Here is a 22,505-nt window from a genome sequence, read left to right on the forward strand (position 1 = left end):
ATTTCTAGAAAAGTCTTGTGTAACTCAACTTTGTTTTGGAGGGAAAGAAGAGCAGGATCTGGCACACTCTTTTTTAGCAACTAGACTACAATAAGATGATTTCAATGAGAAGGCTTGCTCACTCTCTCTCTCTCTCAAGCACACACACACACCCACACACACACACACACAAAGAAAAAAATTTACACTAGAGTAAAACATAAATTCTAATATTTCACTGACCACAACTGCAAATGCTTTGTAAGTGTGGACATTCTGCATCCTTAATTGTTACCTGAGCTTCCAATGCGACCAGTTCTGTCTCAAAAGCTTCATGTTTTCTCTGCAATGCTTGAACTCCATTAATATCTCTGCCCAAGTCATCAGGGATAGACACAAATTTCGCCTAAAATATGCAGATATAGGAGTGCAAATGAATAACACATAAAGATAATTTGTAAAAGTTAAAAACAAAAAGAAGATAAAAAAGAAAAAATAACATACACTTCATTTTAAAGGGCCACCCTGATTGTTTACAACAAATTCAATTAGGGCCCATTCCTAATACAACTATCAGTCTGTGTAGAACGATCCAACTTTGCAGGGACTCTAGTCGAATGCAATTAGACTACCAGTTAACATGCCTCCTCTTGGCACCGAGTACAATTCAGAAAAGCTGGTGATTATACGAGTATGCTGGAAACACAAGGACGTTATTTTTGGGTGGACGATAGATTAATTTGGTTTATGAATTGGCATGTCAGCTTTATTTTATCCGTATAAGAAACTAGTAGAAGTGTTTTATATGTGTTACTGGAAATCCACACTAGCTTTATATGTATCTTTCAAAAATTAAAAATCTTATGGACCGACCTTTCTCAGATTGATGTTGATATAAATGACCACTAAGTGAACCCATCAAAGATGCCTCAGAAAGATCAGGGAAGCCACAAAGAAATTATATTTAATGGATGTCTATAATAAAGCAATCATGTGACTATTGCTCTGAGGAAAGCCACTGGCCTTGAAAGCAGCAAAGAAACTTTGGGGGAAGATTTTCACTGCTTGGTCAGAGAGGGGCTAACTTACAATCGATCACACTTTGGTGATGATCCATACATTAATTAATAATGAGAGCCTAAGCTGCTTTGCAGGGTGTCTGTGCTCACCGAGTGATTTCCTAGTATATTTTAACTTTTCATTGCTTGTTTTAAAACACAAATAAGCCTCCTCGGTTCATTTATTAGCTCAGCAAAATCACATGCAGGCTTCAAAATGCCAATCATCAATCTCATGACCCACAGGTGCTAGCATTTTATCCGTGTTCTGCTCTCAATAAAAGCATGACATGGAGGTGGTATATAGTTTTGCTTTAGAAAATTATACTAGAATAAAACTGAAACCTAATTATCTTATCTTATCTGGCAACTGTTTACTTTTCAATTTCGATAGGCTAAATAAATATATATAAATACATGGCATCATTTATATACTTCCATTAATAAAATATTTACAAAGTGTAATTGTATTAGAAAAAAAAACTATTTAAATATGTGGCACCACATCAACTTTAAGGGTAATATCTGTATAAATCAAGACAATCCAATTTTCCCTTTTTATGTTACATGAGAAGACATAACTTCTGTAGGCCAATAGACCACATCTTTTTATTTTTCATGTAAACTGTTTTGCATTTGAAGGTTATAGGTTAAGTTGAAGTGAAAACTTAGGATCTTCAACTTGTGCTACACTGTAGTGTGAAAACTTAAAATATTTTCTACACATCTCCCACATGTCACATAATTTTGCCAATGACTGAGATTTATTCAGTGAAAACCTGCCAACTCATCATTACATTACAAATCTCCTGATCAACAGAGTTTATCAAAGCCTTCAGTAGCACAGTTTCAAGCATTTGAAGTTTTACCTTATCTTACTGGCTTCCACTCTAAGTCCATATACATGTCAGAAATCTCTGTAGATAGTGAGATCATGTGTCTGAGAGCAGAGAAAAAACATGTAAAACTCGGATTCAACTTGGGGCTGGTGGAGAAAAAATGTAAGTATTTGCGTTCAAAATCATGGTGATTTACTGAGGACAATTTGCCGGGGTTTCAAGTCACTGTTGTTTGCAACAATCAACTCTGCTAAGTGAAGTCATTCTGGGGTACCTGTATTCTAGAGAGAGCTTCCTCCACATCTCGATGAAATCTGTGTATTTTCCCCGCAGCTTGAAGCTTCTCATTGCGCTCAGCAACCTGCTGAAGCAAGGCCTGCCATGAGGTGCTAAGGTAAAGATAATTAACACTAGTGTTCATATTTATGGAAAGGTGAGCAAAGCAATGCTCGAAAGCAATAACAAGTACAATGAATACAGTTATTGAAACAATCTCCTCCTCCTCCTCCACCCACAATATTTATGATGAAAATAGAGAAAAAGATGTATATTCCAATAATTTTTCTAAGAAATGTGTATAACCTATATTGTACAAAAAGGGACATGGTATCCTGTGATACGCAATAAATCTTATGTTTCCATGACTTTTTAAAAGCTTATAAAGAACATGACAGATTTTTTCTAGGATAGTAAAAGAGATCAACAGTAATATCTAAAACATTCCAAAATGAAAGTAATGCTTTGATCTGGTACCATTTGCTGCAACATATTTCTGGTTTTTTAAATAGTTTCATAAATAACATAATCCTGTGAATGTTGATAAGGAATCGAACTGTTCACAGAAAATTAAGATATTTCAGCACACTGATATGTCAATCTTTTTTTATGATACTGACATCTCAAATTGAAAGTAACTGGTACATTTCAAAAACCAGGCAACTGATCTCAATCCTCAGGTGTTTTGAGCCCCATTCTAAGAGTTCCTAAATCAGAAATAAATATCTAGATTGTAGGATGAATGCAATTATCAGCTGCCTCCAGCATCTAATAGATAATCTCTGTTATTGGGAATTGTGAGTGAGAGATACAAGCTGCCTAGGATCAATAACTACATGCTCTATTCCAGACTCCTGCATGCCTCAAGTTTAGCGTAGGCATAATGCTTAAACTTTCATCAAACTCCAATTTGAGGAAAATGATGAAATATGTTTAATTTCCTCAGCCAAAATCAATCACCTTTAAGCCATTGTTGAATTGGTTTTACATATTAAAACGTGAACTACCATTATACCTGAGTTGTTCTTGCTGCTCCTTGACTTCAGACTTATATTGACTATCACTAGCAAGCACTGCTTCAGATAGCTTTTTACATTGCTCGTAGCGTTTGGATCTGGTGTCCACCCCCAGACAGAACTCATCAAACTTCTTTCTCAGCAGCTGAAAAGTGGAAAAACACCCTTAAATACAGGATTGATTTACAGGTAATTTTTAAAATAAAAACGATATATATAATTTCATATATATATATATATATATATATATATATATATATGCTTTGTTTTTATCAAACTGAAGGGAGTTTTGTAACTCTTTAGTGTTATGTGATTCTAAGAGACTACAATATTTAATTTATTAGTTGTAAAAGAAAAAACATGAGATCACATTATCTACAGGGGCAGATTGAGGCCGTCTTCTGGGTCTTCTGGAAGACGGTCAGATTTTCAAGTTTACATTGACGGGTATCTAATTTTTTCTGTCAGAAGACAGTCAAAAATAGGGGATGGATCAACAAAGAAAATTTGGAAGACGGTCAGAAAATAGCTCTGGATCTGCCCCTGATCTATGTCTACATATCCAGCAAAACTACTGATCTTTTCCAATTCAGACCTTAAATTCAATGAAACCCCTCACGTAAAAGTACCTGATGTCAATATTTCCTTCTAAAATGTACAGAAAGACAGTGGTCTAGATGACTGGCCAGTAATTTAGAAGCAAATCATCTAAAGCAATTATACTGCTTCACAACCACTTAGTAGTTCAATAAGGAAAGTGCACTTTAATCAGTATTTCATTATGAGTTTCCAAAGCTAATATCTGGAAATATAGGATGTGGAAATGTTGTAATTCGTCTGGTTTTAGTGTTAACCACTTTCTAAAGATGAAGCTCTCATATGTTGGTGTTTCACAGGATGGACTTGCTGTAAGAAGATGCAGTGTCTTTCTGTGAATGGCCATAGTTGGGAGAAATGCCACACATTGAAGAATCCCTAAGGTGGATTGATGGGGGATAGGGTATTACATGTGACTTAAATTTGGGTTTGCAAGTGGTCTTCACAAATGATTTTTTTTTTTTTTGGCAGGTTTCCATATGGCTTAGAAAATGACTTCATAATTCAGGTATTGCACATGTGAAAGAGGGTTGGACATTTGCCTTGTTTCAATTGCATTGTTACAGATCAAAGTACCTGTAAGTGTTCAAAATCATGACCAAAGTCCTCTGAAGCAGCTACATGCATCTGGTCAGCTATCCATTCTCCTAGTTCAGTCACTTCTCTAAAGTACACATGGGCAGCTTTGGAATCCTCCAGTTTCTGTTGTCTGCTGGCAGCCTGCTTCTGTAGACTAGACAGCTGCTGTTGAACTTGTTCCTAGTAATGAAAACCAAGTTAAATGATGCATTAATCATATCTATGTCACCTACCTCATCTTTCTTTGTTCTAATATTTACACTACTCTGTCTTCTGTCCATAATAATTTATTGCACAACAGTACAGATTCACCATGTTTTGCCTGTCACTTTGTATTGCTTTCTAAAACAACATTCCCAGCAAAACACTCACCCCTGTTTGTTTCTGATTCCAAGATTCCATGATTTTTTTTGACTGGTACAAATATGATTTTTATTCTCACAATTCATAAACATGTGCATATTGTACACAAGAAATATTCATTTTGATCATCAGTGCATGAAGATTTTTTAAGGACACTATAAGAGAATATCTGTACCTGTCTCTTGGCAATGAGTGTGCTGTCCTTCACTCCAGCCTCCATCAACTTCTGGGCCTCTTTCTGCAGATCTGCCACAATGCCATTATAAGTATCCAGGTCAACTTTCAATGCCTGAAAAAATAGGTTGTTATTTTTATCATTAATGGACTTAAACAATTTATAGATTGTTTATTGAAGAATGATTTAAGAGACAGAAAACAATGTTTTTTTTTTTAATAAGAATGATCACATTTCTAGTCAAAAAGATAAGATGACTGCATGTTGCCATGCATGAGATACTGCTAACTAGGTGAAGACAAACCTGAGACCTAATAAATGAGGATCATTATGACTCACAAAACGTGCCAGATTTAAAGAAAATATTACCAGTATGCAAAAACTTAAATGTATAATTATGTGTCAATTATGAAAAGTTGTTCATTATTACATTAAAACTTGGTGCCATTATACACAACAATGTATATGAGTTCAATAGTAATTTTAAAAAAGTTCGATATTATAAATAATGGTATTTGCTGATGTATACCTTGTGTTTTGTAAGCAGCTTATCAGCAGATGGTTCATCCTTCCCATAGTCCTTACTGGCTAGAAACCCAGATTTCTCTGATATCCAAGACTCGACTTCTGCAGCTTCTGAGAAGAACTGTAATATAAATCACATAATTTTCATAAGTTAGAAAACTTCCATTTTCCCTAAATTTACAAACCACTCTGGTCTAAACAACTCCCTACACATTCTATTAAGCAGAAGGGGGGATCAAAATTTGATCTAGTTTCTATGCCATTCTTTAATTTGGGTCAACTAATCGGATAAAAAGGTCTGCTTTTTCATAAAAAGCATACAACGGAAGGGTTGACAATTCATTTGTATAAATATATTTGTTTAAAAATATTTTGATGTTAAGAGAACAACATACACATGTAGAAGGTTGCACATGCAGTACAAGTCAAAATTGAAATTTTATTTTCTTTTTTAACTTTTACATTTTCAAGTGACAATTCCAGTTGTAATGCTTATTTTTATTTAAAATTCTAATTAACATAACCATAAATAAGTTATAAGAAAATTATATAATTTTGTAAGACGGATTTCCATGGGCAATATATTGTGCTGAAAAACTCACATGTTGGCATTGTAAAGACAATTCCAATTGTTTCTTCCTGCTCTTGGCCTTTTTTAGCAACTTCTTCCAAGCAGTGCTGAGTTCATTACTCCTATCCTGGACCTGTGGGCTGGAGAAATGACCAGCGTCCATCATCTGCTGACCACGGGATAGCACTTTCTCCACAATAGGCTGATGACCTTGTAGTTCCAATAGCAAGTCCTGTGATAAGGAAAATGACAAATAACCTCATCTGTTAATTGATTTTTTCATGTAACAATAATGATAAGAAGAAGCTGTAGAAAAAGACCTTCGTTCTAAATAAATGATTAACACTGTAAAATTGAAAACCCTTCCAAACCACATTATCACCCTAAATAAAAACATTCTTATTCTGTTTTATACTATTTCTAACATTCTGTATGCAGTCAATCCATATTATAAAATATAATGTTCCTCTTATGCAAAACTGTACCACGGAAATTTAAAAATTATGATTGAAACTGTATATGTCCATATATCAATTACCTACCTGATGTTTCTTACTAAGATTCTGTGCATCAGTCAGGCTGTGGCCATAGTCAGTAGAGGTGGCAGCTGGCATGTGTTCCAGCACCCACTGCAGCTCATCATCTACATCAAAGCTGAACTGATGCCACATCAGGGACTGGTGTAACTTCTCCTTTCTTCTGGACATGGGGTCTTTAAGCTCTTCAAACCTGAATATACAGTGAGAAGATATTTACAGATTTATGCTGTTTTTTTCTCGTCAAGTCAAAAACTTCAAAATATTTTATAATTGTAAAACACATCTGACAAAATTCATTTTTCTCCTTAAATGACCAAAAAAGCTTGTGCTTTCTACCAAGCCCTTTCTCACTTGGATTTTGGACTGAATTCTTTTTAGCACATTTTACAACTAGAAAAAAATTACCAACAAACAATAAATAAATAAATAAACAAACAGACATTTAAATGAATTAATTAATAAAATGTTACAACAGGAAAATAGGATTCATGTTCAAGCCTAACCTTGCATAGAATTGTTTAACAGCTTTCAGGATGCCTGCAGAGTCAAAATGCCCTGCCCTGGCCATAGCTTCCCCTTCCTTGACCAGCTCCTGGATCTTCTCAGCATGAATCTTCATATCTCCTTCTAAATTCTACAAAAAACAACACAAATTCAGACTGCTCATTGTATTCAAACTCTTATATACAATCGGTGTTCTAAACATGTCTTTACAAAACACCATTTGAGTTGACCATTTATACGTATCACTTGAGCTGACCGTTTGTGCTGGCCATTTGTGCTATTTATACTGGCTATTTGTGCTGACTATATGTGTTGACCATTTATACTGACCATTTGTGTTATTTGTAATAATCATTTGTACTGACCTGATGATTCTTGACCAGTATTTTCACACTCCTCCTGTCATGTCCTATATCCTCTGAAGACACGGCTTTATCAATCTCGTCCAAGCTCTCTTTGGCTTCTGCCAGGGCTTTGTTCAGTCTATGCTGCTGTGTTGCCTGGCGAAGTTTGGTTCCCTTATCAGTGGACTTGTCGTATAGGTCAGCCCAGCGCTGGTTGAGGTCAGTCAGGGCACCCTTCACCTGTTTTGAGGCATAGTGCTTCTCTTCCAGCAGAGCTGTTCCAGACTAGTAAAATACACAGCAGGTACCACGGTATTATTTTTTAAGGCAAACTGTGTTGAGGGGGGGGATGCATTATTAAACATAAGTAATAACTCTTAAAATGTATGAGGGTGATAACAGATTGACACAATGACTGTTATTTGCATTTTCAAAACTAAAAAATAATGGAATCCTTTGGACAGGTAAAGGTCCAATTAGAATCAAAACTGATGCAAAATATGCCACAAACATGAGGTTTTGCAGAAAAAAAGGTTCACTTTTTTTACAAAAAAAAAACCCGTTTGCTTTAGACCTGCTGTTTGAACATTCTTTGTATATAAATATGTAATTCATCATATCACACAGCCATCTACCTGGTTAATCATCTGTAACCTGTCATGGTTGGCTTTCAGTTCTGCCTCAAATGCCTGGTGTTTCTGGAACTTTGCTGGCAGGTTAGTGAGATCTTTGTAGGAGTCGTCTGTGGCCAGCTGGTACTTTTCATGCATCCAACTAGACAGCTAGAATGGAATACATTTTATTGTATATGATTCAAATACATCACATTTTCACATTTCTGTCTGTAGCTAGAGTAGTTAGGTAGTTAGTAATTAAGAATTGTTATCACTGAATCCTTAGCTATCAACTTGGTACCATAAACATTTATAATTTATAAGCATGGAAGCACCACAGAAATGAGACTTAACACATATATAAGTTATTGATCATATTATGCCATTTAACTAAATATATTTTCAGGAGCATGTGGCACAGTTTCAAATTATATTAACTTATATTCATAAATATCTCAAAGTGTATTCACAGAACCTCATTAATATAAAGCCTGGATTTCAAAGGTAACTTAAATAAGAAGAAGACATATTGGAGACTAAATAAGGACATTCTTGTTTCTAAGTACAATAAATACCTCATCTGCATCCCTGTTAAACTCTTGGTAGGCCATTGAAGCCAGTAGTTTATCATGTCTTTCCTGACATTTCCTCTTTACACTCTCCCTTCTTGTTAGCACGGACTGCTTCCTCTCAGCAATACTGTGATGGAAAAAGTGTATCACTCATCAAGAGTTCAGTGCTTTATAGCATTTGATTTGGTGTACTGTTATTATTATTATTATTATTATTATTATTATTATCATTATTATTATTATTATCAATAATACAATGATAGTAAAATAATTGGATATGTTGATTTTCCTTCACTTGTCAAAGTTACATCTTAATAGACTTCTCTTACTTCTGACTATCATAATGTCCCACTGCCAGCAGTTTATCTGCCATGTTACTGAAACTCTTCATTCTGTCCTCTTGGGCCAGGAGAGTGCTCTCAAAGTCTTCCTGCCTCTTAAATAATGCCTCAACAGCATTGACAGTAGTCTTGAGTAAAAAAAAATAACAATAAAATTTGTTTCTGAATAGACTCATTTAAAAAATTCACTGAATGTTAGGAAAATACTAATAAGAAAAGTTTATATGTATGAAATATGCCATTTAATAATGAATACGCTACCTGAAATTTTTTATGCTCTAAAGCATTAAGACATGACAAAGTTAATCTTTTTAAAAAAAATCTTAGAGGATTTTCATTTGGGAGACAATTTCTTACCCCCAGTTCATCAAACTCCAGGAATGCATCATGGCTGATGGTGACAGAGTCTATCTGGTCAGCTTCACGGAAAAATACCTTAAAAAAAAGAACACAATTATCATTCTTAATACTACTAGAAAATTTCATTTAGAATAGATATATAGTATGTCTTCTTTTGTTTGTTTGAAAACTCTTGCGTGGAGCTTTTCTGTTGATTTCCATGATCTCAGGGGAAAATGAAGAGTAAATTATTGTCCATAATCATTACTCCAGTTTGGCTACAATGAACTCTCTCTCTCTCTCCTAAAATCCTCTAGAATCAATACCAAAGAGAAAACTTCACAAACATTAAAATAAAATAAAATAAAATAAAATAAAATAAAATAAAATAAAATAAAATAAAATAAAATAAAATTTAGCATAACAGGCATTTGAAGCTTAAACAGAATATTTTTTTCGGAAACTTACCTGTACATCATGGCAGTCTTGTAACAGTTTATTTCTAGCTGCCCAGCCCTGGGTTATAGCTTCTCTGTCCACCTGCAGTTGCTTCAGCTGCTGGGTTATTTCCTTGCTTTCTGCTGGTTTCCTCTTCAGAATTCTTTTACCCATGAGTTTGACTTGCTCAAATCTATATAAAAAAACATGCTGTTTAACAACCAACTTAACATCTCACATATACAATGTTGATAAGTTAACTGTATTTTTGCCAAAATAGCCAGTGAACACAAATGTTATTATGACTGGTTCATATCATGGTGGGTTCTCTTTGTTTCCATAAAATAATTACTGGAAGTCTCCCCTGTCCATTATAAACACTTCAATGAAGTACTTCTAAAAAATCCATGCAACCACATACATATTACACAACATTTGATCACTGCCTCATTTCAATCAATCATTTCCTATTTACTCATTGTCCTAATTTGGAAGAACTTCTATATAATATTCTGACAAGTTTTATCCACAAACCTTTCTTGGTTATTTGTTATTTCATCTCGGAGTTCCAGATGTTGTTTGAGGAGTTTCTCTGCGCCAGGGACATCCTTTGCTAACTCAGTGTCAGCTACTTTCACTTTCACTTCACTGACCCAGGCTTGCTGTAAAGGTTATGTACACTGTATGAGCACAAACTATGACAAAGCAAATTATAACAAAACCAACTTTGACACTCAAATGTAACATAACAGAGATGAAATATAATTACATAGTTTCACATCATCTAGAGAGATGGATTGGAGTATTGCAATATTGCTAGCAAGTGACACAAATATTATTCTCTCACCAAATAGAATTTTCCTTGAAAAAAATCTTACTTGTAGTTCATTGCTTGACTTGTTCTGGCATTTGGATTCATTATTTTGTATCATTTTTAATAAAAAAATCGCCTTCCTGTACTTTTCAGAAATTTGAATATATCTGTATTAATCGTTTTTATCTGAATCACAGAAAATACCACTTCCAGACATTTTTAAATGCAAATAATATAAGTTTCAATAATAAAAAAAAAAAAACATTAGGCATGGGTGACATCTGTGTTATCCTTTAACAAATCTCTTTAACCTGTAAATATCATGTTTAATTATTCAAAGTCATATCTGAAGGGATTCCATTTAGTCACATAACTTATTTCTCACAAAATGATGAAAGAAAGGCAAATGATCAAGTAATTTTTATAATGACAGCATGGTTTGTGTTGTTTCCTTATGTTGCAGTATATTTCTCAAACCTCTGCCAGCAGCAGCTTGCTTTAATGATAAGCTTTCATAATGATTTACATGAGCTTGCTTTAATGATAAGTAAACTGCCAAGACTGAAATAGATTAATCAAGACGGAAATTGTCAAAATCAATAAACCTGTATCTAATCACATCTTTGTAACATTGCCATGACAATGAGATCCTTGAACCCTGACAATTTCCCAGAATCTATACCAGACTGTGAATTGAATCTCTCTGTCTTAAGCAGATTTCTCCCACATAAGAAATGAAACCTTTTAAATTACAGTAGCCAGCTATTAGTATAACAATGTATCTTCAGTCTTATACTTTGCTTCTGTTTGTCATCAAAATTGTCCTTAATAGCTTCCAAACTATCTGTCAAATTAACTTACTTCCCATTTTTTCATATATTAATGTACTGACTTCCAATTTTTATGTATAAAAGTAGGGATATGAACACAAGAATACCAAAGCCCTTTTGTGATTAATTGATTTTGCTGGGCCAATGAACTTTACATAAATACCGTAACCTAAATTACACGCAGAAAAGTTAATCAGATAAATAATTAATAGAAGAACCAACACAAAAGTAGTATAATACAGTTTCCTGAGAGGGTTTGGTAGAGAGTGGTAGATGTAAAATGAAAATTCTTATTTCTTTAAAAAGATGGGAAACTACAAACAACCTGGAGAAGTTTATTTTTGCTGCTTAAAAAGGTATGTAAGAAAGAAATGCATCTATTTTCCTGCTTTTGCATTTTTAGGATGCCCAACATATAAGTAACTAAAAGCTCACCAAAATGTAGTTTAAAAAGAATAAAATTATTTATAAAAATTATAATTTCTTGCACTTGCACTTGTTTACCAAGATCAAATAATTTTTTTTAGGTGTTATGCAAACTTGATAAAAAATGCTGGTGTACGTAGTTTCATCCGAGGCATTCTTTCTTTTTAGTCCAAATTTCATAAAAATTTGCTAAATTTCAGTAAAAAAACTTACCAAATCTCTCAGTTCATTGTAGAACTTCTGCAATTCTTCAGAATCTTGAAGTTTTTGTTTTCTTTCCTCTGCCTTGTCCTAAAGAGAAAAAGAAATGTAACATAAACTAAGCTAGCTATATTTGTGATAAAAAACACTTTTTAATAGCTTTTTTAGTTACTGACAGGGTCAATATCTCTAAGCAAAATCTACCTTCTTTTCTTTTTCTTTTGATCTTTTTAGTTTTAAGTTAACAGAATTGAGATAAATTAGCTATATTTAAAGTTTCTAACCAGCAAAGCATTCCAGAGGCTGACCAGCTCCTGCTGCTTGCCTCCCACATTTTCCATTTCTCCAGGGTAGGATGTCTTTACACTTAATAATAAATAAATATCATTTATAAAAACTATAAACAGAAACTGCTTTGACAGAAATAATTTTTTTTCATATTTGAAACACTGTAAGATTCTATTAGCTTAGAAGTGGATTTCAGTTTCAAGCTCCTTCTTTAATAAAATAGTTCACTTACTTCAAAACAAATCAGATAAAAAACTACAGTATTTAAATCATTTAGTTATAAATTAAGTTACACTATATACCCTTAATGTATTACTCTAGGTCAACTTCGCACTTACGCTGTGGCTAATACGCCTACTTTGGTGAGACGTCCCTCTAGAGGTCCTAACTCAAGTTCCAAGTTCTGAAATGAAAGCCATTTTAATATATAAGGCCACACTTTTTTAATTTTATGGATGACATCCTGCGCGCGCACCGATTTTCGTCCGTTCTCCAAAAAAAAAAAAAAAAAAAAATCCCCCCCCCCCCCCCCCAAACCGCCCCCCCCCCCCCAAAGGAAGTCGGTTGTCGCAAACATCGTTATTGAATTTGCCGGAAAATGCAATCGGCAATTCTCTGCTAATTCCGCAAGCTCCATACTGTCATTGTCGACTGCGGAGACATCCGAGTAGTTCCGAGTGTGGAAAATGAGCTTTCTGCGCATGCGTATTATCACCACATGGAAATATGGCCGTTTTGCCGTCAACTTCATCTCTAGCATTAATTTCAAAATACACGACAATTAAAGTCATAAAGAGAACGGGGGCCGTCGTTTTGGATTGGTTTGCCATTGATATTGGACATGGAGATATCACCCTTTTACAATTTTACGAAAGGCTGGCCGCGGCCAGCAATCATCGCCCGGAAAATTTCAGTGACATTCTGTCCAAAGCAGCACATACCAGTTTCTTTTTGGAGCGAAAAAAGGGTCGACAAGAGCGTCGCGGTATTTGGTGGACTGAAGGTCGGACAGGCCACCCGATAGTTGGCTGCTAGCGTGTGAGTCGAAGTAGACAAAATGGCATCGACCGAAATTACCTTAGTAGTAGGAAGCATAGGCCTATCTTTGCTTAATTTTTTTAACAATTCTGTGAAGTGTTTACAATGCTTTAATTTTCTGAGAGTACAAATAAAGACACGCTATTTATTTGATATTTGTTTTATTGGTTTCTATACCAACAGAATGCATGAAATAACCTTAAATAGATTTGGTAATATGCAGCATATATATTCATGACTTTTTACCTTTCTACGAAGTAGGCCCTATTCACAATGCTTTAATATTTTGAGAGCATGGATAAAGACATGTTGTTAGTTTGATACGTGTTTCTGTGGTAAATTAGTGTTTCCAGCTGTGTACTGAAAACATAACTTTTCTTAAGCAGTTTTTTTTTTTTTTTGGACTTTTTTTTTTTTTCGCCCGCTCGCACCGACTTTGGGGTCCCCAGAGGATGTCATCCATAAAAATAAAAAAGTGTGGCCTAACAAAGTTTAAAAAGTAATCTAGGGAATGACCATCACACAGCAGCCAGAATTTTTATCCTACTACTACATCTCCCAGATATATTCCTTTGAAATAAGCAATGCAAAATCAATCTATAAATCTATCTGACCCAAAATTAAAAACAAAACACAGACACAGAAAGATATTTTCATGATGATTTTACCTGACTTCTATTAATCAGAATATCTTCAATAATTTACCAATGTACCTGTTTGATTACACATATTCCCCAGAAAGTTTTTGTACTGATTACACTTACAATAGACAGAGTATTGATGAATAACCAGTTAATGTATCTCAATATCCACTTTAAATGTTAATTTTAAATAATTCAGTTCTAACTTCTTTTATTATTTAATGCGTGTAAAGAGAGCACCCGCCCCCCCCCCCCCCCCAAAAAAAAATAAATAAACCAGTGCCATTAAAACGTGCATCAATACAATTGTCTTTCATATATATACATAACAGAATGGGACTTGATTTAACTGGTAATTAATAAAATGACCTGATGTTTTCTCTGTAAAGCCTGAACAGATGCCAAATCTCTTCCCACATCTTCTGTCAAAAGAGCACTGAATTTCTCCATTATCCAGTCCTTCGTCTCATCACATGCAGAACGGTAGAGCTCCACACTTTAAAGATAAATTACAAAAAGAAAAAACAAATATTTATAAATCATAGCAATTACACACTTACAAAATGAAGATAAACTTGGTGCTTGAATTTCATCTAAGCAAGAAAATATGCATTTCTGGGATGAAGACAGGACATATCAAATACTTTTAAAAATTCCTCATACTTTAGTCAATTGATAGTCAAATTCTGTAGGTGCCCTTTAAAATTTTAACAGATAAGTACTTATAGTCTTCACCAATTGTGTGCCACAAGTAAGGCTCTTAATAGAATCATGAAAATTTGCTATAAGCAACATGTTTTATTATCCAGTGCATGATCCTTATAATGAAACTGTAGACTTCAATTACATCCAACTTCCTTGTTGGCAGGAATGTCAAAGAATATCAAGGATATTCTTTAACAGTACATCAAATTACAACAATCCAAGGATTTGAACAACAAAAGCACATCACTGCACATTTTCATATCTACAAAAACATCTTCTATAACACACCATTATCTAGAAAACTTATCAAAAGAAAAACATCATTAATGTTACCATAATAATAATGATAATAACCATAGGTTTAAAAATTCTTCTTAGGGCCAATTCTTTAATGAAATAAATAAGCATACTAGTGACAGTTACACTTCCCAGTTTATCATATTTAATTATCATATTTATCAACTTCACTAAAATACACTCGTGTGATTTGGATAAAAAGGTCAAGTGTTTTGGATTAAAAGTTAAAAGTCCGTGCCTTTAAATCAATGCAAAGCATAATATTCCATGCAGATTCCTTTAATGTATTCCTAAATTGATAACATTTTCTTTAACATAATCATAATCTTATAATCTAATTCCACTGATTAAGACACTGATTTCGAACACAGCATTCAATATCTATATTCTAAATACACATCCCTATACTTCTAGAAAAATAAAATGCCACAGTCCAATGTTTGCCAATTAAGGCCTAAAATTCTATCAAGTACACACATGCTCATGTAATTCACTCAGAGATGAAATCAAAAAAAGATGACTGAAGTTGCCTTCACACCTGAGGGCCAGATACCACCACCAGGGACTGGTTTCCTCTATAAAAATTATGCCTAAACATTTACTGCTTTCTTTCTGTGTTCTATATCATAACCCTTAGTCATTTCTGCCAACCCTCATGAAACTATTTACCCTATTGGGTGTGCAGCAGTTATACCTCATACATTACTACATCATTTGAGAGACTTAAGAGGTGCCGTTTTTAAACAATTTTTGGCTGACTGAGTGATTAATTTGGTTTATCCTTTGGCAAGTCGACTTTATTTTAGTCCTATAACACACTGGTTATATGTGTTACAAAAAATCTACGCTTTATATGTAACTTTAAGTAAAAAAAAAAGGATATTGTACCAACTGAAACTTAAAGATTTTAAGAGTTAACAAACAACATGTATTTTCAAGATAAATACTTCATCCTCTCTTCTCCCCCTCCCCCTGGAGAAAACTTATGTGTTACATGAGCATGTATGTACATAACAGAAACTACTTTAGAATCACTGCATGCTACTTAGTCATCAAACCATTTTCTGCAGCTCTTTGAGTAACTACACATTTTTCATTAAGGCGTTTCTTTAATGGAAAAATGAGCTGTCTTCAGGTAGTATCATTGAGGTTGACTGTCATCATATTTCCTGAGCTTGTGGCAATATCAAATCATTTCTCATAAAAACAATACCAGATATGGAAAAAAAGTATTTACCTGCGCCAGCCTCTAAAAGAGTTACAAAAAAAGCGACTTTTAAATTCTGAGTATAGCAGGGAAATAAAGTTCAGAAAGAGAATAAATAAAGCAACTTGGATGGTGAACATTTTAAAAATTCATCTAAAATAACAGGATTATTTCAACTACAACATAAATATTGTTTATATGTTATAAGATGAACAGTTTAAAAATGTCTGCAAATACCTTGTCATAAAGTTAAACATTTAGTAAATTTCTCCTTATGTCTGCACTTCCAATTAATTTACGGTTTCACTCATCACAATCTCTTGTGGAATTCAGAACAACCATCAATATAAATCTTTATATATTTGTATACTTTCATAAAACACACGGTACTTGAAATGTTATACAGATAGGTGTAAAAAAAAAAATCAAGAGACAGAGAGAGAAAGCACCTTTTCTTTCTTAAACGTAATATATATAACGACAAAATGAAGGAAGCACATTGCTGACCAGAGAGACCACTTCTACCAAGTCACATCATTCACAGAATGTATATTTCTAGTAACTGTAGTATATAATAACAAGATAAAACATAATTCAACTTTAATTCACAACTTCTTACACTTATTTTAAGGACACTGGAGTTCATATAGCACTGGCAATGGTAAAACAAAAGTAACATGGTTTGGCTGTTTTTGGGTGAGAAACAGGTGGGTCAGACCATAACAGTCACTGTGACAACAAAAACAGTTGCAAAGGTGACAATATAGAGTCTGTATATAAAAACCAATTAGCTTGTGACAAAAGAAGAACTGCAATCTTATATCAGTAACAGACTAACAAACTTATTTCGATATTCACTAATGGTATCTCAAAATAATAATTGGTTCGTGACAAAATAAAATTTGCAGTCAATATAGATATTTTAAGAATAGAAAAAAAGTAAATAAAATATGACTCAAAAGCTTTGTTATTTTATAGTTAAAAAGCTTCTCATTTAACATGAGAGTCTCTTTCAAACTAAAGCAGAATAATTAACAAAAAAAAAAAAAATTTCAAGCTTGGATAATATTATCACAATTATATTCATAAGTACAATCTGTTTCAGTTGTATAGTCACAATAATAATAATAAAAAAATCCCTCATTTTGCCAATTTTTGGAATGGGCAACTGAATTGAATTTGTCCACATCAAAACTTGCCAACCCTCTGTCCTAACCATGGTTGCATGCCCCAGTAACATAATGAGTTACACCTGACCAAATCAATTAGGACCTTTATTGCCCTCTTGGACACACGGAACTAAAAGCCAACATGGAAACAAATACAATCCTATATATCTCTATATATATATAACAGGGAGTGCATATACTATCAGGTATCAAATGCTTAACTGTTGCAGTGGACATGAAAGGAAGATAAACCAGGATTAACAGTTACATGTACAGGTACAGAAAAGTAAGATAATATCTCAATTTCAGTTATTTTAAGGGGTGCGGGGGGGGGGGGGGGGAGGGGGGGGGGCAATGTTAATCAATATACTCTTTATTCAAGAAAGGAATTATAATTGTTTTACTATTCTAAGCATTTAGGAATAATTCAAATGGTGGGGGTGTTTTGTAACATATAAACAAATTAGGAACAGTTTGATAAAACTCATTTACTAGTTTAAAAAAAGGGTTTAAACAAAAAAAAATTGTCTGTTTCTGCTAATGTTTATGCCTTTCAGTGTTTCGTGCCTCTTCTTTGATGAATCATTGTGTAATATAATTTGTGTATCTAATATGACAAATTTTCACCCTACTGCTATTCTAAATCAAAAATTCCTGCTTGAGTATACAATGAATATAATATAATATTATCAAATCAAGCAAACAGTTTCTTCACATGTCATTACACATTCACAGCTAGCGGGTATAAATGTCTTTATGTTAAAACTCAAGAAACATAACGGCACTTACTTCTTTGCTAATTTGGTTTTATTGTTAAACCAATTTGTAATTGGCTACTAATTTAGTTAATGAAATTGCTTGTATTGTGAAGTTGCCATTAGAAGAATGCAAACAGTGGTAGTCTTATTTAATTGCTACTATAATGTGACAGAATTTGAATCACCCAAGATAAACCAAGGTCTAATGGCTTATTTGTGTTAAATCAAGCAGGATTTCCAAGGGTTCGGAGAAGAGTGGGATCAGAAGTAATGACAAACTAGCAAGTGCATGCGTTAAGAAATAGAAGCTGACAGAAGTTATCCAGGTTAATTTTTCTGGTTGTTTTCTCTTACTTTCTGAAGAATAACACTCCTTTGCACAACAGTGCGTATTCATCAGGCTTTGTGTGTTACCTTCATATTACTTTCTAAGAAGGCATTCCCAATGCAAAGAGATTAACCCTCATTATCCCTGCCTTGCATGGTTTCTAGTCTTATATGGCATCAGCCAATAATGGATAATTTCCACTGACAATTTGGACAAGACAATAATGTGATTTCATGGAAATATAGAGCAACTCCAAGTAACCAATAAATTTGGTTTCAAATAAAAAATACCCATGCATGCAGCTGTGGTTATCTATGTATTCTGGAAATCATCTCAAGTGGAAACCTCTAAATCTTTAGTAGAGACACAAGCCTTTATTTGATAAAATTGTTACATTGTTTAGCATTAACTGTAGTTTGGTTGTATACAGTAAATTTCTCTGGACAAATGGTGCAACCTGCAGGCTCACTCCCTCCAGAAACCTCTCTAAGCCACGGGGGTAGGGGGTTAAGATTATGGTTGGAAACTGAGGAGAAAATTAGTAAGTAATTGTCAAGTGTAATATCCTATATCCGGTAAGTCTAATATTTTGTAAGTGAAACTGAAGTATCAGTTGATGCAGGGAAACAATTTTCTGTTCTGTACAGTGTTATGTTAAGGGATCTTGATGAAGTGGGAAGAAGATAGAATTTCAAAAAAATTGAGGCTTTGGATGAAAAATGAAACACAAGGTGGCTGGCTAGCAACTGTGCCAATAATTGCTGAAGCCAAAAGCTGACATAGACATTCAAAGTGTCTAGAAAAAGGATCACTGAAATTCATTACATTCATCTTTTTAACATAACCTTATTAAGTCTTACTTCATGAAACAAAGGAAATTATGACTGATAGATAAAACAGGTTTTGCAAACTGTTGAAGTACCGATATGAATACCAAGTATGAACTACCTCATCACTTTTTGCTCATCATAACCTCATTTTTCATAGTTCGTCTACCAAGTTAAAAATATTTCTGGAAATCCTCATCAAAAAATTCATGTACGAATTGAGTTCAATCGCATATTAATAAATGTTTGATGGGTGTTTTATCATGTTTTACTAATAAATAAACATATATTAGTTCATTTGATTGCCTCATTTAAAATGATAAGGCAATTACATTGTTCTGAACTCAGCATTTTTTTTTTCATCCTGGATGCCATTTGACACTTTGCAGCAAAGTGATGACTGCCTGGACACCAGACATTTAAAAAAATCGATCACCGACCCTATCATATTTCCAAGAAACATGAGATTGTAGGAATGTGTCCCAAAAGTTAAATGTAGATTTCTCCTTAAAGTCCACACAGTCACGGGTTGCAACAGCAGCAAATAAAAGGTTTAAAATTTCATTGTTGACAGATTTTATTCAACTATATTTTTATGGCAAGATTGTGGAAGAGATTCGAGTTACAACAAGTTGCAAAAATTCAGCAACATACACAGGGGTTTGGTGGTGATTTGGGCGGACTGCTACGAAGTAAGAGCAGGGTCTTCGTAGTTAGTATTTAGTGTTTGTTATTGTCAAAACCCCCCTAAATATGCTACACATATACCAGTATTTAACACATTTATTTTTCCAATTTACAATTCTTTTCAAAATTCATCAAAAAATTCCTTCTGACATGAAACCAACTTCATCTTTTGAATTTTTAGAATCATTCATTAACGTTAGCCAACATACACTGTTCTTTAAAAATGGAATTAATCAAATTTGTTGAAATTTGGTAAGTATTTAAAGTAAAAAAAGATACAACAACAACAACAACAAACAAACTTATGTAAAAAAAAAGGTATCAGTAAATGTAATGGAAATCAACTGTAGGATCCTTATCATCCCTACAACAAATCACCATAGGATCATTTGAATAGAACCCAATTTAAATGTAACACTAAAACTTTGTAATTTTGATCTCTACTCAGCTGGTCCTGAATCTAAGGAAGTGTTAACGTAACACTTGGGAGGAAATTGGCCATGACAAATACAGCACTCTATGTATATGGTGCTTAGCACGCCCACCTTAAACAATTACAGGTCTATTTTTCAGTATATAGGATATTTTCAAGCAGAGCTTAATTGCACAGGTCTCGGACCTAATAGTAATAAATAACAGGAGACTCTTAACTGCCAATACAGAACTGTAATTGTTCAACATAGCTTAAATGTTGATCTTCCATGCCAGTTTCTTTGTAGAAAGGCGGAAGATAATACTGAAATGCAGCCATGTTTCATGTTTGGCTGAGCTGAAGGCATCAGGCTTTCAAATAAACAAGTCTGCTATGTGTGAAGACTACAATCTAGCTATAAGAAGTCTTCACCTATTAATCTTCTAAGAATAAAGGGAGTGTGAATGACAAAGTTCATTAACAGTGAGAAGATATTAAAGGGATAACAACTCTTTGTATGAGATCCATATTTCACAATAAATACATTATAAACAACTTATAGAAATATAAAAGAATTCCATTTTGCCATCAATATGGTAGTTATTGCAATTATTCTTAGAATATCTGCTTGCCATCGAACACCGTGACCACCACAGATGGCCATTGTCTGGAATAGTCCCCTAAGAGATTATTACAAAAGACCAAACTTTTTTGGAAAAAAATAAATAAAATAAACAGGGACTAACTCTGAATGTTGGAATGGATTCATTATCCATTGGTAAGTATGGGAAAATTGACATTTACCCCAGGAAAATCCATTTTTTTGCCAAAACAAACAGTTGTTATCCCTGTAAGTCATAGGTTACAGCAATTCCAATCTCCTCCTTAGAGGGGGGAGGGGGACTGTTTGAAAGAACACATTTTTTGGCCAGCAAAATTCCACTTCTATTGAAACTGCTGTGGGCCTGTTAAATGAATCAAATGCAGCTTCCAAAATTTAGATTTAAGCAAATAGACAGGTGTGCCAAGTCAACTGGAATGGAAAACCACACTGTGATGAGTTACTTTAAAAGATCTGTATTTTTTAATTGTCATGTATTCACAAGCATCTTTCAAAACAGTATCTTTCAAAACAGCCATGCACGTATGACTATTTTGAAGAAAGCCCAAAGTAACATACATACAACAGCCTAGGGGGAAAAGATGAAAGCTTGTATGTAATAATATAAAATTCCAGGGATTTGGAGAATGGTACTTTTTTGTTTACCAACATTAATAATTAAAAGCACAGCAATCCTTAGATTCCTATTAAGTTCTGATAGTACCAGATGATATGTTCATATGTTTACACACCCAACTAAAGCCTAGGTCCCAACTATATTTTGGACGCACGATTTTAATTTCCTTGCGTCCTGCTAGGACGTAGCTAGATCGCACGTAGCGGCTGTTGATCATGTCGAAAAGTTTCTACGTGCTGCTTGCGTCCTCCAAAAGTCGCACGATGGACGTGCTCCTCAGGCACGAACTCCCACGTTTTCCCCATTTTTTTGGCCGTAGACCACACGTAGCAGCCCGCACGTTCAGTTGGGACCTAGGCTTAAGACATCCTATTTACAAATGAGACTGATGTCTTGAGAAACTGTGTGTAAATGCACCAACAATTGTAATCAAATGGACTTACAAGTTTATATCGATGGAAAAAAAGGGATGTTATAATTACCTGGAAAGCCCCTCTAAAGCTCTCTCTTTTTCTAATTTCAAACTATTGAGGGCATCCCACCTGAAACAGATTTGTAAAAAATATAATACAATGTCATTATAACAGCAATATAATATTGATCATAAATAAAGTATCTTCATGCCAACTATTCCATGCAGCAAAACAAAAATTACATAGAGCTCCGAAATCTTGTATAGTGACTTGGAGATATTGGCCAGTTTATACAGTATTTCATCTTTTTATTTTTTCATAATATATATATTTTTTATTTTATTTATTTGTCTTTTATATGTTTTAAAACACAAGCTCATCAAGGCTATTATTTGTAATAAAAAAACACTTTAAAAAAAAGCAAATGTTGTGCAACTTATGACTTAAATGGTTAATGTAATTTGGCTGATAGTTTGCATTATAAACTACAAATCAACTCAAATATGGAGCAACAGTGAAATAGAAAGTGGAAGTTAAAAATTCACAGATTCTACAAT

At 33.9% G+C, this 22,505-nt stretch overlaps 2 protein-coding genes across 5 annotated transcripts in view; one reads left to right on the top strand and one right to left on the bottom strand.

Annotated features, from left to right (window-relative positions):
* LOC106171059 (spectrin beta chain, non-erythrocytic 1) overlaps positions 1-22,505 on the bottom strand; it is a 90,454-nt gene that overhangs the window by 35,473 nt on the left and 32,476 nt on the right. For both annotated transcript variants that reach the window (XM_013551179.3, XM_087006779.1), the window contains exons 29-49: positions 22,018-22,077; positions 14,277-14,403; positions 12,567-12,631; positions 12,225-12,306; positions 11,953-12,030; positions 10,204-10,331; positions 9,700-9,862; positions 9,250-9,327; positions 8,881-9,020; positions 8,555-8,678; positions 8,001-8,147; positions 7,387-7,650; positions 7,021-7,151; positions 6,521-6,707; positions 6,010-6,210; positions 5,412-5,528; positions 4,883-4,996; positions 4,342-4,524; positions 3,168-3,313; positions 2,151-2,265; positions 275-385 (exon numbers count right to left, since the gene is read on the bottom strand). In XM_013551179.3, the coding sequence (XP_013406633.2) occupies positions 275-385; positions 2,151-2,265; positions 3,168-3,313; positions 4,342-4,524; positions 4,883-4,996; positions 5,412-5,528; positions 6,010-6,210; positions 6,521-6,707; positions 7,021-7,151; positions 7,387-7,650; positions 8,001-8,147; positions 8,555-8,678; positions 8,881-9,020; positions 9,250-9,327; positions 9,700-9,862; positions 10,204-10,331; positions 11,953-12,030; positions 12,225-12,306; positions 12,567-12,631; positions 14,277-14,403; positions 22,018-22,077 (2,761 nt within the window). The remainder of the gene's footprint in view (positions 1-274; positions 386-2,150; positions 2,266-3,167; positions 3,314-4,341; positions 4,525-4,882; positions 4,997-5,411; positions 5,529-6,009; positions 6,211-6,520; positions 6,708-7,020; positions 7,152-7,386; positions 7,651-8,000; positions 8,148-8,554; positions 8,679-8,880; positions 9,021-9,249; positions 9,328-9,699; positions 9,863-10,203; positions 10,332-11,952; positions 12,031-12,224; positions 12,307-12,566; positions 12,632-14,276; positions 14,404-22,017; positions 22,078-22,505) is intronic.
* LOC106171058 (5-hydroxytryptamine receptor 4) overlaps positions 1-22,505 on the top strand; it is a 35,288-nt gene that overhangs the window by 1,059 nt on the left and 11,724 nt on the right. Inside the window, exon 1 of one of the 3 annotated variants that reach the window (XM_013551175.3) lies at positions 17,413-17,571. The exons of 1 other annotated variant lie outside the window; for it this stretch is intronic. The gene's annotated coding sequence lies outside the window, so the exon portion shown is untranslated. Of the gene's footprint in view, positions 1-17,412; positions 17,572-22,505 lie in introns of those variants that run through there. One more of the 3 variants, XM_013551176.3, reaches the window with a different exon arrangement.

Source organism: Lingula anatina, chromosome 2 (assembly GCF_051362555.1).
Source record: "Lingula anatina isolate TDL-2025a chromosome 2, LinAna3.0, whole genome shotgun sequence".
Lineage (NCBI taxonomy): Eukaryota > Metazoa > Brachiopoda > Lingulata > Lingulida > Lingulidae > Lingula > Lingula anatina.